General features: G+C 48.9%; 2 protein-coding genes across 9 annotated transcripts in view; one reads left to right on the top strand and one right to left on the bottom strand.

The window, feature by feature from the left end:
• Positions 1 to 4,635, top strand: part of UBAP2 (ubiquitin associated protein 2) — a 129,732-nt gene extending 125,097 nt beyond the window's left edge. For all 8 annotated transcript variants that reach the window (XM_088053955.1, XM_088053954.1, XM_014259135.2 and 5 more), the window contains 3 exons: positions 800 to 867; positions 1,847 to 2,038; positions 3,428 to 4,635. In XM_088053955.1, the coding sequence (XP_087910081.1) occupies positions 800 to 867; positions 1,847 to 2,038; positions 3,428 to 3,523 (356 nt within the window). In that variant the 3' untranslated portion in view covers positions 3,524 to 4,635. The remainder of the gene's footprint in view (positions 1 to 799; positions 868 to 1,846; positions 2,039 to 3,427) is intronic.
• A 4,667-nt stretch (positions 4,636 to 9,302) lies between these two features.
• LOC102107683 (ubiquitin-conjugating enzyme E2 R2) overlaps positions 9,303 to 16,677 on the bottom strand; it is a 51,249-nt gene continuing 43,874 nt past the window's right edge. The window contains exons 4-5 of the mRNA XM_005530388.3: positions 11,593 to 11,727; positions 9,303 to 10,291 (exon numbers count right to left, since the gene is read on the bottom strand). Of these exons, the coding sequence (XP_005530445.1) occupies positions 10,072 to 10,291; positions 11,593 to 11,727 (355 nt within the window). The 3' untranslated portion in view covers positions 9,303 to 10,071. The remainder of the gene's footprint in view (positions 10,292 to 11,592; positions 11,728 to 16,677) is intronic.

Here is a 16,677-nt window from a genome sequence, read left to right on the forward strand (position 1 = left end):
AAACTTTGTTTGGCACACACTGGTTAGATTTGAGAAGTGTGCTCTGGGCTGCTTAGCACTAACTGGTTCACCCTCATGCTGAAGCAAATACCAAGCATTTGAAACACCAGGTGAAACACACTGTGCATTTGAAACACCAGGTGTTCACACTCTTTTCGGTGGAGAAGCAGTCCAGGAAGGGGCAGTGTCCAAGGAGGATTACAATCAAAGCTTAAAGCAGTAACCTTGAACCCAGTTCTCTGATTCACCAAACAAAACAACCATTGGCTTTATTCTGATCCAAGTGAAATGGTCAGAGCCACACTCTATAAAATTGTGAATAAGTGTCTCTGAACCAGTGATGCTGATTCTGTCAGGGCAGAGGAGCACTGCAGACTTCACTCTTCTGTAGGATGTGGAAGCATAGGGGCTCAGATGTGTAGGAGATGCTGAGTCTCATCACTCAGGGCAGTACTGGTAAGCTCTTGCATGCTGCAATAGAGCCGAATGCACCTCTGATCCTAGGGGAAAGCTGGCTTTTTGTGGCCTTCAGTGAGTGGTCAGTGCAACCAGCTGCTGCCTGGTGAAGGGCATTGGAATCTGAGTGTTAATGGCTGGGTGTGGACCTGGGTGATTTATCCAGTGGGGTTTTGCAGTGGGAACAAGAAACTGAGCCCCTTCTTCTGTTCCCTCAGCTGTGGGTCTGAGATCATGGAGAACTAGAAGGGCAGAGGCTTCCAGAGGTGCTGAGAGCAAAGCTTGGGATCATGCTGACTAGAGGGGTGACATTCTCACTGTTGGTGGCATTTCTGTTTTCCAGGTGTTTCTGTGACCTCAAGTAACACGGGTGTGCCTGATATCAGTGGCTCAGTCTATAACAAGACTCAGGTGAGGAGTGTTGGACCCTCCTCCCTCAGTCCCCAAGGCTGATGACTCCTACTCCCAGGCTGGCCAGTCTCAGGGTCAGCAGGCCACGGCATCTCCTAACACTGGCTCTGTCTGCTGCTGGAGTGAAGTCTCATCCTCTGTCCCACTGTTTCTGCGGTGTCAGCACCTGACAGCAGCTGCTGGCAGAGGCTCAGTGCTCCCTGTGCTGCACACTGCCTACACTACACCATGCCATCAGTGTCCTGGGTGCAAATGAAGTTATGGGTGTTAGCATTTTTAGTACAAATAGTCCCCAAAGCAGGTGAGTTGAGAGGCTGTTTGCTTTCCATCAGAGGGACAGGTAGTAGTACCCACCTCTAACACTCAAGGGTCCCTGTCCCAAGCTCTCTTGTGGCCATTGCTCAGCATACAGCTCCCCAGGCAAAGCAGAAAGTGCTCTGTCAAGCTGTGCTGTGCACTGGGCTTATGTCTAGCTCCTGTTTGCTCCTCCCTGCACCCTCAGCAGGGGAAATCAGTGTCTGGCTGTGATCCATGCTTACAGGTAGGAAGCCAGCTGTCAGCTCTGTGCTTAGGGGTCAAGCTTTGGCCAGCAGGAGGAAAATACTACTGCAAGTTCCTGTGTTTTTGTTGGGCTGCCCTGGATAGGCTGAATAATTTTAGGCTGAGCCCACTCATGGGGGAAAGAACTTATTAGGCAGCTGCTGTGATCCCATGTCCCTCTGAATGGAAAGAGTTCAGGGGAAAAAAATCCACAATGCCTGTGAAAATAAAAATTTCAAGAGCCATTAGTGCAGAAATACGGGTGAGAACAGGAGCTGAAATTCATCCTCTGGTGTGCTTGCAGGTATTCAGTGTGACTTGGCTTCCCCATGGGGTAGGTGAAAGGTTCAGGTGATGTGTGTTTGGGCCACTCTTGTTCTGGTCTGGCTGGGGCTACTCACACCAGTTTCTGACCCTGTGCTCATTGCCCCCTTTGCAGACATTTGACAAGCAGGGATTCCATGCTGGCACTCCGCCTCCCTTCAGCCTGCCTTCTGCTCTCGGATCGACTGGGCCCCTGAACCCTGGTGCTGCCCCAGGTTATGCTCCAGCCCCGTTTCTCCATATCCTCCCTGCACATCAGCAGCCTCATTCCCAGATGCTGCACCACCACCTTCAGCAGGATGGGCAGGTGAGTCAGCCCCTTGTGCCTCTACAGCATCCCCAAGAGCACACTCCTCCCCCTTCCCAGCAGGGTCCTGGGGTGTTTGTTTCCTTCTGTTGTTTGCTTTGCTACTGGAGGAGGGAACCTCATGAAGGTCGGCAAGGGGAAATGCCATGTCCTGTCTCTGGGGAGAAAACAGGCCAATGCACCAGTATATGTCAGGGACCACCTGCTGGAAAGCAGCTCAGCAGAAAAGGCCCTGGGGGGCCTGGTGAGCACAAGCTGACCATGATCCAGCAATGTGCCCTTGCAGCAAAAAGGGACAATGGGATCCTGAGCTGCACCAGGCTCAGCACTGCCAACAGGTCAGGGGAACCGATCCCTGCCCTCTGCTCAACCCTGGTGAGGCCACAGCTGCAGCATCATGGCCAGTGCTTGGCTCCCCACTGTGGGAGAGACATGGATGTGCTGGAGAGTGTCCAATGAAGGACTGATGAAGAGGCTGGATAATGTCTTCTGTGACAAAAGGCTTGAGGAATTGGGACAGTTCAGCCTGGAGAGCACTGAGAGGAGATTTCATCAGTGTGCAGAAAGGGAAGGTGTAAAGAGTACTGAGCCAGCTTCTTTCCAGTGGTGTCCAGTGACAGGAACAGGGACAGTGGTCAGAAACTGGAACACAAGAGGTTTCCCTCTGAATATCAGATAAAATGTTTTTGCTAAGTGACCAAACACTGCCCAGGAAGCTGATTGAATCTCCACCCTTGAAATTGTCTGGGAATGGTGCTGGGCAGCTGGCTCTTAGGTGATCCTGCTTGAGCAAAGGGGTTGGACAAGATGCCTCAAGAGATCCCTGCCAGCCTCAGCCAGGCCATGATTGTGTGAAGAGCCCATCCTGCTCTTGGCTGGGGAGGGATGATCTGTGGGGTGTGAAGCCGAGGCAGGTGAGCACTTGTGCTGTGATTCTGGGGAGAGATCAAGCATCTCCTGCAGGTTGCATGTCAGCTTCGATTTGGTTTCACCTGCACGTGTTTACTTTCCTAACACTAAATATTCCCTGAAAAAAACAGTGTTCAGCCTTAGAGTCCAGAAATAGGATGTGATTTTGTGCTCCAAATGTGTGACATCCTTGTCTGGTGTACCACCTCACCTCACCTTGGGAAAGCTCCTTTGCTGTGCCTGGCCCTGCTCCTCACTTCCCCTGTGCTTTGGAGGCAGTGGGATAGTGCTTTCCCAAGCTCTTGCTTGGTGTGTCCATGGTTGCTTGGCCTGGACTGTGATGTAGAGATGGTGCAGGGTAGAAACAGATCTGATGAGGGGGGAGCATTGCTTTGTGATGTTGGGACGAGCTTGTCTTCCTGGGAATGCTGGTGCTGTGGCAGCTGATGCTCCTGTCTCAACTTTGTTTCCCTTTTCTAGGGTGGATCTGGCCAGCGCAACCAACCCAGCACCATGCAGCAAAAGTCTCAGGCTACCAAAACCGCCTACGGCACTTCTCCATACTGGACAAACTAAATCTGAAACTGGGGAGAGGGGGGAGAATGAAAAGAGAGGAGGAAGAAGAAAAAAAAAAAAAAGAAAACAAAAGAAAAGAGAAAATGAAAGCCGAAGCCCATTCTTTGAATTATTAGGAGAAGTTATTGCTCAGCCAAACATCTGTGCGGGGAGAACTGCAGCCAGCCGCCATCCTCTGTGTGACTCGCCTGCTTCCTCTTTGAGTTGCTGTTATATGTAATATATTTATGTATGTATTTGTAAATGTAATAGAGCCTAAATGTGGTTTTCTGCATCTTGCAGCCTGTTTTATTTTCTTTGTAGGAAAACTAATTATTCGTTTTCCATCTGCACCAGGGCATCCTTCTTTGTTTTGTATTTTAAGCTCTATGGGTTTTTAACTCTGTCAAAGACAAACTGCGCCTTTTTTTTTAGAGCTGGAGCCCATTTATTTAATGCAGTTCTAAATTCAGAGAAATAAGGAGACCTGCCCTTCCAAAAACCTAAATCAAGATGTGTCCTGTTGGTTTTACCCCCTGACCCAAAATATAGCTGTTATTTTAGAGGGGGAAAATAAAAGAAAGAAAGAAAAAAAAGTTTTGTGGGACTTCCCCTTTCTTTCATTTCCTCCCTCCCTCCCACCCTCTTGCTGTGGAAGACAAACTCTTGTGGGCAATTTCATCACTGTGGCCTTGAGCTGCAGTTTCAACTTAATTTTTCAGTTTTCTAATAATAATAAAAATAAAAGGACAGGGTTTTATTTTTTGTTTGTGCAGGGCTTTTTTGTTGGTGGTGTTTTTCTCTAGCAAGAGACTTTGGATGGCTCAGTGTGTCCTGGAACCTCCTTTGCATCACTAGAGGCAAAAACTATGTAGCGGTTTCTTAAATAAAAGTATAAGCTGTGTCTTGTACCTCTTTTTGCCCTGAGCCACATTCCCAGGAAAGCCAGAGCTACTGGATGGAAACTTCATCTGTCCCTCCCCACTTTTTTTAAAACAAAGACCTTGGAGGCAACTCCTGGTCCTTCTTGTCCTGCACCAGTGTGGTGAATGTTCTAGGAGTTTCATTTCTTTATAGCCCTTCCTCCACCTAATAAAGAACTGAGCATACCACTGGTGTCCACCTAATAAAGATCTGAGCATACCACTGGTGTTTGTCTGCATTTTCAAAGGCTCCAGGAGCAGTTTTACAGCCTGTCCCTTTCCACCTGTTCTGCCACAGCAGCCAAGCCGGGGGGCTAAGAGCTGCAATTGGTTCTGACAACAGTGAGTTCACCTGTGTGCTGAGAGCTCTCAGGGACCCACAGCAGGGCCAAACCCTCACTCCTGCCATCATCAACCAGTTCTGCCTTTGGTGTCTCCTGAGGTGGTGCTCCAAATCCTTGTGAGCAGCTGGGATTGGTAAGGACGGAGCAGAACTGGAGTTCTGTCCTCTCTTGCTTCGCCCATAAGGTCCATGGGCTCCACTGGTCCAAGGGCAGAGGTGTGAGGGCAATTGAGGGAAGTCTCCTGCCCCAGACTTACCCTTTTGATCATCCTGTCTCCTTGCGGCAGAGGAGGTGGGTAAATGTGAAGCACATAATGGGAAAGGGGCTTTTTTTCCTTTTAGTATCCACAAGAAAAAATAAGTCTGTTTCTGCACTGAGAAATATTCTTTCTCTGTTACCAGCTCTTGTGAGACACTGTTATTACCCAGGCCTCCCACAGCCTCTGAGCAGCACAAGAACTACTCTGACATTTTTCTGCCCTGGCTCAGGTTTTGACACTGGTTGAACTCCAACAGCTGCTCCAAGCCCTTGGCAGCTGCTGCCCCACTCCAGCAGCTTTGCGGCCTCAATGTCAAGGAGGGCAAAAATGCTTCTGCAGGCAGGGGCCCCATCAGGTTGTACAAGACTGCAGCAGTGGCTGAACCCTCACAGCAGCAGCACCTCATTCACCTGCTTCAAAACAGAGACTTCTCCAGAGCTGCCTTTCACTCTCTTGAGGTCTTGTTTATATATAGACACCCAGTGCTGCTCCGCAGGTGTAGATCAGTTCCTGCATGTGTCACAGTTCAGAAGCAGCTGGAGCAACAGGGGAGAGATTGCAGCCCCCAGCAGCCCCTGAGCCTCAAATCCCACACCTTCCCAGCTGCTCTGGGGTCCTGCCTGTAGGCAGTGTTGCCTTCAGCCACAAGCAGGCTCCTCTTTTGTGAGATTCAACAAAATGTTTCTCCCTTCCCCTACATTGTCATTTTGGCAGGACTTGTCTGCAGCAGTTTCCTTTCTAAGCTTTGTTCCACTGATGGCAGAGGCATTGTTGCCCAGCTGCACTTTGCCATCAAGGAAAGGATGGGAAAACCCCTCCTTTGCAGCCCCCTGGGCTTACCCAGGCAGGTAAGAGTGGGCTGGAGCCCTTGCCCTGCCTTTGGTACCACACTGCTGCTGGAGGAAGCAGCTACTGGCAGTTCAGGGCAGCCCAGTGCTGTAGGGTCAGTCAGGAGATAAGAGCAGGCCAGATCCCAGACAGCACCATCCCTCCAGTCCCTTTCTGTAGTATGGAGCCTGCTTTGGGAAGGCAGCTCCAAAATGCCATTCCTCCAGCTCAGCTGTGCAACAGAAGCACTTGGGCCCCAGCCACATTTGACTCAGCAGTTGCTGTGCTGCCATTGATCCCAAGTGCAGCCAGTGCAACTCCCTGGCACTTGTCCGGCTAATTTTAGCTCGACTGCAGCAGGGGGGCACTGCAAACACCCTGCTCCCCTCCTGAGCCTGCAGGGAACAGCAGAGGACAGGCAGGACTGGCACTCACGAGGGCTGGCAGCCATGACCTCAATTTCTCTGCTGAAGCTGCTCCCTGACCCAGCGGTCAAACTCCTCCTCCACCCTGTCCAACCCTTTCCAGGAGCATCGTGCTCCTGCCCTGCCAGGGCACTGGCCACCAGCAGCTCTGTGTCCTGTGTCCCTGCTCCAGTCACATGAAACCACCAACCACTCCAATGGTCTCCCACTTCTTGACTTAGGGAGGCTAAACGTAACAGCAAAGGCCTGGCCTTTTGCCAAAGTCCTTCTCTAAATCAGTTTGTTCTTTAGTCTTAGGTGCAGGCAGCTGTCAAACAGCAGCTTTATTTTGCAATAAACTGATTGATATTTGTGTATAAATATGTCTATTGATACCAGAGCAGCAATGAACTCATGAACAGCTGTTATTCAAAGCTTTGAGTAACTCATGCAGTGCAACCAGCTCAAACATGGAAGTAATAGCACAGAAATATTTTCATTTCACATTTTTATTAGTAGACAGATGTGCAGAAAAGACAAAATATAACTACTGAAGAAGAAGACAACACAAAAATGCATCAGTTAATTCTTTCTGGTAAATTATACTGAAGAAAAAAAAGGAAAAGATCTGGGAGTTCAGCTAAGAAAACTACTAAGAAATCTAGTGTACCCTGCTGGTTTCAGAATGGTTGAAAACTGCATTTGAAGGGACATGTAGTTGCAAATGTAAACGCTAATATTGACTGAAACAGGAGAAAAGGGACTAAGAAAAAACCAGAATACACAAAGCAGGTAAACATTTTTCTGCAATCTCTTAAATAGTTTCAAAAAAATCCCCTCATACTTCAGTTGTATCTGAAAAAAAGGAAACCAGCAAGTCAACAAGCAATGACACTGCACAGGACAGCGGGGAAGAGAAATTAGTCTGGTTAACCAACGTCAGAGCTCTCAAAAGAGGTTGCTTTTTTGTCGTTAAAAAAGGGTAACAGAAGAGTCATAATAATGCATCTTTTACAACACCAAGCTTGGAAATACAAGTCACTGGAGAGTATACAGTGAAGACGGTCAAAAGTACAAGGGAAATCCTGAAAGATGCAGTATCCTCATTTCCAACCAAGTCATCAGCAAAGTCAGCGTTGCCACATTCTGGTCCTTCACCCCCCCCAGCCACCTGAAAGTTGGAGGCTGGTGCCTCCCTGCCCTGGCATGGCCCCGAGTCCAGTCCTGCAGCCGGGAGCACCAGGGGCCCATTTGCCAACCCTGGCGCTGCCCTCGCAGGGCTGGTGTGAAGCTGGGGGTGCCCCACCCTATCACTAGACGCAGGGGAGCCCCGCTGCAGGCCCCAAAAAACACCTGGGGCTGAGTCAGTCCTTGCTGGAAGAAGGCTGACACCTCAGGAGGGTGGAGCTGCCTTCCCAGGTAACAGGCAAGCAGGAAGGCAGGAGACCGAGGGAGCGATGGGCACAAGGAATCGCCACTCGGGCAGCCTTCACTGCCTGTGGGCGGAGGGATGCAGTGCCGGGGCAGGGACTGTCCCTCCAAACCCCAGCAAAGCAACATCTTGGAAACATCTGCCTTGTTCACTTCATGCGGAGCCCCGAGGGCTTTCCTCTCCTCTCGTCTGCTCTCTTCTCCTCTCCGTCCGGGCAGCGCACTCGGAACTTTTGCTCAATGTCGCACCGGGACGCAGCCACGGAGCGGATCCAGAACAAAGCCTGTTCCCACCCCAGCACCCCCGAGGGACCTGCAGCTGGTGACGTACCATGGAAAACCCTGAGATACACGGAGGGGAGGCGCAGCCTCTGGTCAGGGTGATGCCTCTGTACCTGCGGGGATCGAGAGTTTCGCCCAAGCAGGGCCAGCACCTCCAATCTGCTCCCGGGGCTGCCAGGCCCAGCTGCCGATCCAGGGATCATCAGAAAGGGGAACGCGGGGCACTGCACCACAGCCAAACACAAGCACGCTGCAACGGGGGGAGGGCTGAGGGTCTGAGGAAGAGAGTTCTCAGACAGGAGCATGCAGGATCCCCCTGCCCAAGACAGAGCGCCCTAAGCTCTGCCAAGGGCTTCCAAAAACATGCGGGAGGCTAAGCTCGGGGCACCAGCTGAAGCACACTGCTGAAGAGCCTGTCAAAACCTGCTGCTGGCCTGCTCTGCTGTGGGGCTGCACACACCTCTGAACCCCAGGGAGCTGGGCAGGGGAAGAGCCCAGCACTGCCCACTTCTGCCCTGCAGCACAGACAGCCCGGACATCCCACGGGCACCAAAGTGAGTTCCAAACTCCGACAGCCTTGCAGGCTCTTCTCTGAATTCCTCTGGGAAGTGCATGCAAAGTACTTCTCTTAAAAAAAAAAATAACCAACCCAAAAAATCTAGTCTTTGCTATCTCTTACCACTCTGCTGAGAAACCACAGTAAAGAACTTGTTTCCTTAAAAATGCAAGTGCTGGAGGAGAACAAACAGAATCCCCCTCGTTTATGAGCTCTTCTGTGTGTAGTTGAAACCTCAATCTATAACTTCAGCTTCCATGTTTACAAAGAGAATTATAATGCAAGTCAATGCCTATGAAAGGTGGGCAGAATTCCAGATATATTCAGGGAGCTAGGCTCTCACATTGTATCACTTAGATTGTCTTTTTTGAAATCAAACATTTTTATTTCCCATATAGTCAATTACCTTTTCTGTGTAGATAAACCTACCTCTAAGCAAGTGCATGTCAAATGTTCTTAAGCTCAGCCGTGCAGAGCCACACCTGCCCACAGGTGAGCCACACAAGTGACAGAAGGCAGCTCCTGATGCACAGGGCTGGGGCTGCAGGGAGCAAGAAGTGCCAGCCAGCACAGGGCAGGAGGCTGCTGGTCAGTCCCACTGCCAAAAATAAGTCCAGCAGGAATGGTGGCCCTCTGGGCAGCAGGATGCACATCTGCTCCCGTCCCTTCAGAGAGAGACAGCTGGCAGCAGATCTCAGCAGAACAGCTAAACTCAACTTTTTCAACCCTGTCCTAGTCTGAAAAAAATTTAAAAAAAAATAGCAACCCAGGGCTCAGTTGTACAGATGTGAAGTGTTAAGTGTTTATTTTAGGGTTCATATCACAAGCCTTTTCCAGAGACAAAACTGATTTTGCCCTCTGGGGCTCCAGGGGCCAGCTATTTCCTAACTTAGCAGGCAGGAAAGGAATACTGTACCTTTCAGTGACATCCCATTCAAGCTCAACACACAGTAGCTTTACACTCTCCGCCCCACACCTTATAAAGGAAAAGCCACCACCACGAGGCTAAACGAATGTACACACGCTATTATTGTAAATGGAGCAGCTAAACCTTGGCAATTTGCTTTTTGGGGATTTTTTTTTTTTTCTTCCCAATAAATGCAGCACTTTGAGCTCCCAAAAACACGGCTTCCAATGGGTTTGTTCCAGCTTTAAATGCATTAAACATCTCAACGCAAGACTGTATTTAATTCAAGAATCTAAACACAAGCAAACCTGTTTTGCTGTGAGCATTTCGTAGAGAAGTGAAAAGGGGAGTTTCTTTTTTAAAAAGAAATTGTAATACAGTGATGAAAGGGTTAAGAATGCAAGAATTCAGACATTCTGTGGAGGGTCTCTAAGAGGTCCATAAAAAAGGAGCGAACAGATCCATACAACAGGAGACAGCAGGAGACAAAGTTTTGTGTTGGGTTTTTTTTTTGTTTTGTTTTTTTTTGACACCCCCCCCTCCCCCCCCACTTTTTTGCTGGACTGCTGCTAGGTTACCGCTGCTCCCTTCTGGCCTGAGTCGGCAGGGCAGTACAGGGGCATAGAGGGAGCAGGTCACGACTCCTCGTTGCCAGAATCATCATCATCGTAACAGTCGGCATCCTCCTCTTCCTCATCCTCATCGTCAATGTCGTCATCGTACAAGTCGTCGTAAAGCAAATCTGAACTGTTGTCATTGGAAGGCACTTTAGTTTTGATGCAGTACTCTGCCAGTGTAGTGGGGACCTTCACACCATCCTTCTCTGCCTCAGCTTTGGTAGCCAAAACCTGTTTCCTGTGGGGAGAAGGACACAGCAGCAGTGAGAGCAGGGCCGTGTGCCAGGGGCTCCATCTGCCCCACCCGCCCCTGCAGACCCTGCCCAGCCCTCCTGGAAACTCGGACAGGGGAGCTGAGGTTTGCAGGAAGTACCAAAAGCAGCACTGGAAACAGATTTGGTTCCTGCAGCCCCAGACTTGGGAGAATGCCAAAGGTGTTTGCAGCACACTCACTCTCAGCAACATATGAAATCGGTTATTCCACAGTCTCTGCACTAGAGATCTGCCACAGGTCAAAGCAAATTCCATTCACTACCGTAGGGATGGCCAAGGATTTCCTAGGATGATTTATTGACTCTGCTGCTGACAACTCTCCCACAGCATGCTCAAAACTGCAACTCCCACAAACCTTTGGCAGCTCTCAGCTCCCATTGGAGGGTCAGAGCAACAGGGGCACATGGCAGCACCCCAGGACACAGCCTGAGGCTTGCAGAAGCCAAGTGTTTCCCACCACCCCGGGCAGGCCCGGCTGCTGTGTCCCAGCAGGGAGGAGCAGATGGTAGCCTGTCCCCTCACCCACCCACTGCCTGTCAGACTGCCACTCCCTGTGTGAAGTGCACCCTGCTCTGCTGGAGCCGAGGGAGCTGAAGGATTCTCTGCACAGACAGAGCCCCACTGGCCCCACTCAGGGCCACATCTGCCTACTGGCAGAGACAATGCAGATGTGGCCTCCTGCCAGCTCTCCAGGCTGGGCTGTCCCTCCACAATAGCCCTGGCCCATGCTCACATCATCCCCCTGCAGCTCCTGACAAACTATAGACTTCTGCAAGGGCAGCACTGAGCAGTGCTTCCAGCTAATCCAACCCAGCTTTGCAAGCCCTTGACAAATCCTGCTGATGCTCCTTTGAATTGGTGGGACAAGATTATGATTCATGCATGCATTAAGCACAGAAATTAGTAGGATGCATTCAGTTTGCATCACATCCCAAGCAATGCAGGGCTCAAAGACAAGCAGGGACTTTGACTGGGATTTACTAGTAGCCAATAGGTTTTGCAGAGCATCATGACAGATTAGCCTGAAAAAAAGGAAAATTTAAAGACAAATCAGCCCAGTCCTCCTGCCCCAGAAGTTAGCACTGCTTCTGTGTGCTGAAAATTCTGGAGGGACCTGAAGCGTGGACTTTGAATAAAACAATGAAATTAATTTCCAAATTAAATTCTGCTGCAGAAAGCTGGTTTCAGCAAATTCTGGAAGCAGTCTGTTTGATAGGACTCAAAGCAGAAGGCTGGTAGCCCAGCATCACAAGTGGCCAAGTTTACCTTATGATTTCGGCGTACTCCTTGTCTTTTCCTTTACTGTCCCTCCATTTCCTGAACATGACTGATGCATCCACATTGGCTGGGGAGAATGTGTTGGGCTCGTTAAGCAAAGAGATTACACTCAGTAAGATAGTCCTGAAAGAGGTAATCACAACAGGAGAGTCAGAGCTAACATATTCAGGAATTCTGGATATCCACAACCTCTTTAGGTGTTGCATCTTAAACTTGTTTGAAATGAAGTCTTAAGCTGAGGACAGTGGTTTTTAAGTGAAAGCAGGTATTTATGAACCTCAGACCCTGGACATTGGTGTAAGGAAGGTGATACAAACACAAACTTCATGTGACTACAGACCCTTGTGTCTGTGCATGTGCTTGGGACAGGGCAGCATTCAAAGCTACAATCAGACCAGAATTCAGGTTGTCTGCACTATCCACAGATGGTGAGGAGATGGAAATCTGCTCTGTGAGCTGTTCCTGGTGGCTCGCAGCCTCCAGCAGGAAGCCAGGCTGTTTGCCTGCCCTGCACAGGGAGAAGGACCACTATGACCCAAGGCCAGCAGAAAAGGCTGCACTACTTTACCCCTGCCCTGCCAGGTGGTGGAGGCTGAGGTCAGGGCAGGACTCTCCCCATTCAGGCTGCAGCAGCAGATCCCGAGCACAGCAAGGGGAAGACAATGTAATGCTTTTCAATGCCCAGGCAAAGTGCCAGGGCCCAGTGGGATTCAGCTGCTGGTACTCAGCATTGCCAGCATGAGCCAGTCACATAACCCCTGTCAGGCAGGCAGACAGACAGATGTACAGTCTTCCAGGATTTTCAGCCAGGTTCTCTGCTCTGCTGGCATTTACCAGCTGCAAACCCCATCCTCATGCCCAGAGCTTTCTCCTGCAGTCCCTAGAACCCTTTGCATTTGAGAGATGTAGTCTTTGCTGCTCTTGCTGTGCCCCAACCTGCACAAACTCCCATACCCAGCCACTGGCTGTAGCTGCCACCATGACAGTGTCACCCAACCCCATGGTCCTGCAGCAATGGCTTCCCTTTCAAGTGGAAGGAATAAACAAGAACGGGGAATAGTTCTTGAAACACAGGATTACCTAACAGCCACTTCACAGACCTTGATTAAAGGAGACTGGGAGCTGCAGTTGTGTTTGCACTGATTCAGGGACATGTTCAGAGCACATCTACTGGATCATATATCTGGGTACAATTCCAGGAAATGCTTGGTCATTTGGACACTGAGTATCTTGAAAGGTTTTGAAAATAAACACTTGTCTCTGAACAGACTGTTCAGCACAGCTATCAAGAGAGTCTTATACAATTCATTTTCTAAATTATATAATTCTGTACGAAAAAGAGAACAGCAGCTCTGGAGAAAACTGTCTCATTGGACTGGAATGATGGGCATAAGAGATCATTTTCTACTTCATCTCAAGAATTCATTTAAGAGCCTTTGATTCTCTGCAAACAGGCCAGCATGTCAGCTCCAGTATCATGTAGCAGCTTTCATGTAGAGCAAACGAAGTCTAGGGATGGCTGAGGACCGGAATTCTGGATTTAGCATCTGCTCTACCACACTTCCATCAACAGTGATGAGAAGCCAATTTTCACTGTGGTGTCCAGACACCAAAGTCACTGCAAAGCTACTTAAATACACCAAAACAACTGTATTGGAAGTGAAACTCTGAGCTCTTCATTCCCATGCAGCACATTAGATCAACTCCATCACAGCTGATATCTTTAAGAGCTGGACAGTGTCCTCAAACTCAAACCTGGTTGCTGTGAACAAAGTACAGTAACAGGCATCCCAGTATGGGGGATTTGACAGGACTAAAAGCACCAAAAATGTTCAGCCATGTGAGACTGAAAACCTCAGCACCAGACAGAAACTGCATAGGCTGGATATAGGCTGAGTCTCTGGGTTATTGTCAAGGATCTGTCTCCCCTAGAGACAAGGCTGCTGTAGCTGGGAAGAGCAGCCAGCAGAGGTTCAAGGAAACAGACCTGTTAAGGACCCTTTTTTTTCATGTATGAATGTAAGAAGGCTCAGAGACAGACCAATTTATTCACAAAGACATGATGTAGACTGGCTGATGTTCTCAACCAGCATATCCTGTTATATTCCTTGTTGAAAAAGGATTTTTTTAAAATCCCAGCTGCTATCCACATTGTAGCCTCTAAGAGCCACCTCAAGAAGTAAGTATAGATTGGTCCAAGGGCATTTTTGCCCTCTGGTATAAAGTTAAAAGTTTTAGCCTAGGCTGCACTGACAGTCACATTACTGGATCAAGCTGTTTGTGGAAGCTTCCCAAATCTTAGGCAGCAAAAAAACCCAAGAAAAATGGGAATCCCCACGAAACAAAGCAATAGGCAGACAGTGCGTCACCTATCTGCAGGAGATACAGGTGTACCAGTACCTTGAATACTGTGAGAGTCCTGGCCTGTGCAGTTCAAGGGCAGTGAAGACTGGGGAGATGTGGAGAAAGACAACTAAAATGATCAGAGAGCCTCAACCCCAAGCCTTGCCACCACTCACTCAACTCCATGGGCCACAGAAAGCAGTGTTCTCTGGCAAACAGATCAGAGCTGCGTTCCCTCATATCTTGCTGGGTTTTGCAGTATTTACTTATGCCTTTAGCACCTAGCTCCCAGTGATGGGAAAGTCCATACTGATTGTGTTTAAAAAAATAAATGAGCCTGCTCGACACCTTTAGAGGTGGAAGCACAGGTGAACTCTCACAGCTGAAGAATGAATTTTCCCTTTCAGACACTTCAACCCCGCTCATCTCTGGGCAAACAGTCAACACTTGGCAGGATTTACAGAATTCACCAGCTGAGGAGCAGCTCCCTCCCACATCTTCAGCCCCTCTGCCTCCTGTCTGACACTCTGGAGCTTTCCTAAGCCAGATGGGACCCCAACAGGTTTCACTTCTGCTGGCACTCTGCCCAGCTGGTGATGGTGGTAGCAAGCTAGAATGAAGGACCAGTTTTACTTTCGTTCGCTGATACATTCACTGGCTGAGGAATGTTTTGACCTGTCATCCTTAAGCTCAAGATGCTTCAAGAGCATTAGCACTGAAAACTGTGACTGTAGTGAGGGAGAGCAGAAATTAGAGAACAAGCACCATGAGAAGTTCCATGTCAGTCTCTAGGGTTGAATATAATGAAATAATCAAAATGTATGTGTGATATACATAATTAATGCCTAAAGCTGTTTCCTAACTGTGAGTTAAGGTTTGTCACCTAGTTGATTCTTTATTTGAGTAATGAGAATGGAATTCAGCTGCTGTTTCAAACACATGAACAGGTTAGGCCTTGAATGCTTCTGGTACTTAGTGATCCTTCGTATTTTTGGCAGGAAGAAAAGCACCAGCTGCTCCCAACATGACTCAGCAGGACAGGAGATAGACCAACAATGAAATACAAACAAAAGGCAGAACTCTGCAAAGTTGCTTCTACTGGTCAGAATATTCAAAAACATACTGTACTGGGCTTGCAAGGCCAAGCTTTGGTAGCTAGGGGGGCTACAAGGGTGGCTTCTGTGAGAAGCTGCCAGAAGCTTCCTCTATGTCCAGCAGAGCCTGTGGCAGCTCCAAGATGTGCCACTGGTCAAGGCTGGGCCAATGGGAAATGGTGGTAATGTCTCTGTGACAATATTTTTAATAGGAAAGAAGTTTTAATTGCATCCAGAGAAGAGTGGAGTGAGAAGATGTGAGAGGAACAACCCTGCAGACACTCAGGTCAGTACAGAAGGAGAGGCAGGAGCTGCTCCAGGTATTGAAGCAGATTCCCCTGCAGCCTGTCAACAAATGGTGAGGCAGCTGTGCCCCTGCAGCACAGGGAGGACACAGGATCTCTATGCACCTGTAGCTCCTGGGGGAGCCCAGGCTGGAGCAGGAGGATGCCTGAGAGGAGGTTGTGATTCTGTGGAAAGAATGGAGAGAGTAGCTCTCACTGGAGCAGCCTGTCCTGAAAGAATTGCATCCTGTGCAAGTGTGACCCACACTGCAGCAGTTTGGGGAAGACTACTGCCCATGGGGTGGACTCATGCTGGCAGAGTTCCTGCAGAAGTGGCCTGCCATTGGAGGGACCCCATGGTGCAGCAGGGGAATACTCCTCATCCTGAGCAGCAGAAGAAACAATGTGTGATGAACCGACTGTAACCCCCATTCCCATACACTGCTGGGACAAGAGGTAGAGCTGGAAAGGAGGGAGAGGTAGGGAGAAGTTGTTTTTAAGGTCTTATTTTACTTCTGATTATCCTGCTCTGATTTTGTTGGTAATAAATTTAATTAATATCTCTAATTCTAACCCATTTTGTCTGTGATGGTGTTTGGTGAGTGATATCTCCTGGTCCTTATCTGCTGCAGAAGATCATCAGGACAATAAGCAGATAGGTAAGGCTGTGAAGATTGGAATAGCTCAGGTACACTAAGGCTGGGAGCAAAAGGATGAGCTGTTTCTAGCCACAGGCCACTTCAGGACATCTAGGAAGGGGTGCAACACACAGATGGGCTCATCACTGAGCCATGTGGGATATAAACATGACACAAATGGAGTAAAGAGTGGAGATTGTACTGAGTCTGGTTGAGCAGTTTGTTGAGTTTGTTTGAGTTTCCCTTAGCAGCCCTCAGTGCTTTCCATTCATAGTTAGAAAGGTGTTGATAACACACAACTGTTTTGGCTACTGCTAAGAAGTGTTGGCACCGCATCAGCACGGTCTCTAACATTCCCCATGCCCCCATAAAGGGGCTGAGAAGTGGCAAGATCCTAGGATAGGATGCAACCAGGCCAACTGGTCCTAATTAACCAAAGGGATATTCCACACCATATAACATCAGCTCAGATATGAAAGCTAGAGTTAGAGAGGAAGAATGGGAGACATTTGTTATATAACAATGCTTGCCTTCTGGAGCAACTGCTACATGTGCTGAAGACCTTCTTTGTGGGAACTGGCTGAACATTGCTCACCACTGGTAAGCAGAGATGCATTTCTTTCCCCCTTTGCTTATGTGCACACAAGCTTTTGCTATTGCTTTAGTAAAATGCCTTATCTCAACCTACAGGTTGTTTTCCATGTTATTTTTCTC

Source organism: Pseudopodoces humilis, chromosome 4 (assembly GCF_049639895.1).
Source record: "Pseudopodoces humilis isolate 2021_Gansu_Grassland_sample_001 chromosome 4, ASM4963989v1, whole genome shotgun sequence".
NCBI classification, from domain to species: domain Eukaryota; kingdom Metazoa; phylum Chordata; class Aves; order Passeriformes; family Paridae; genus Pseudopodoces; species Pseudopodoces humilis.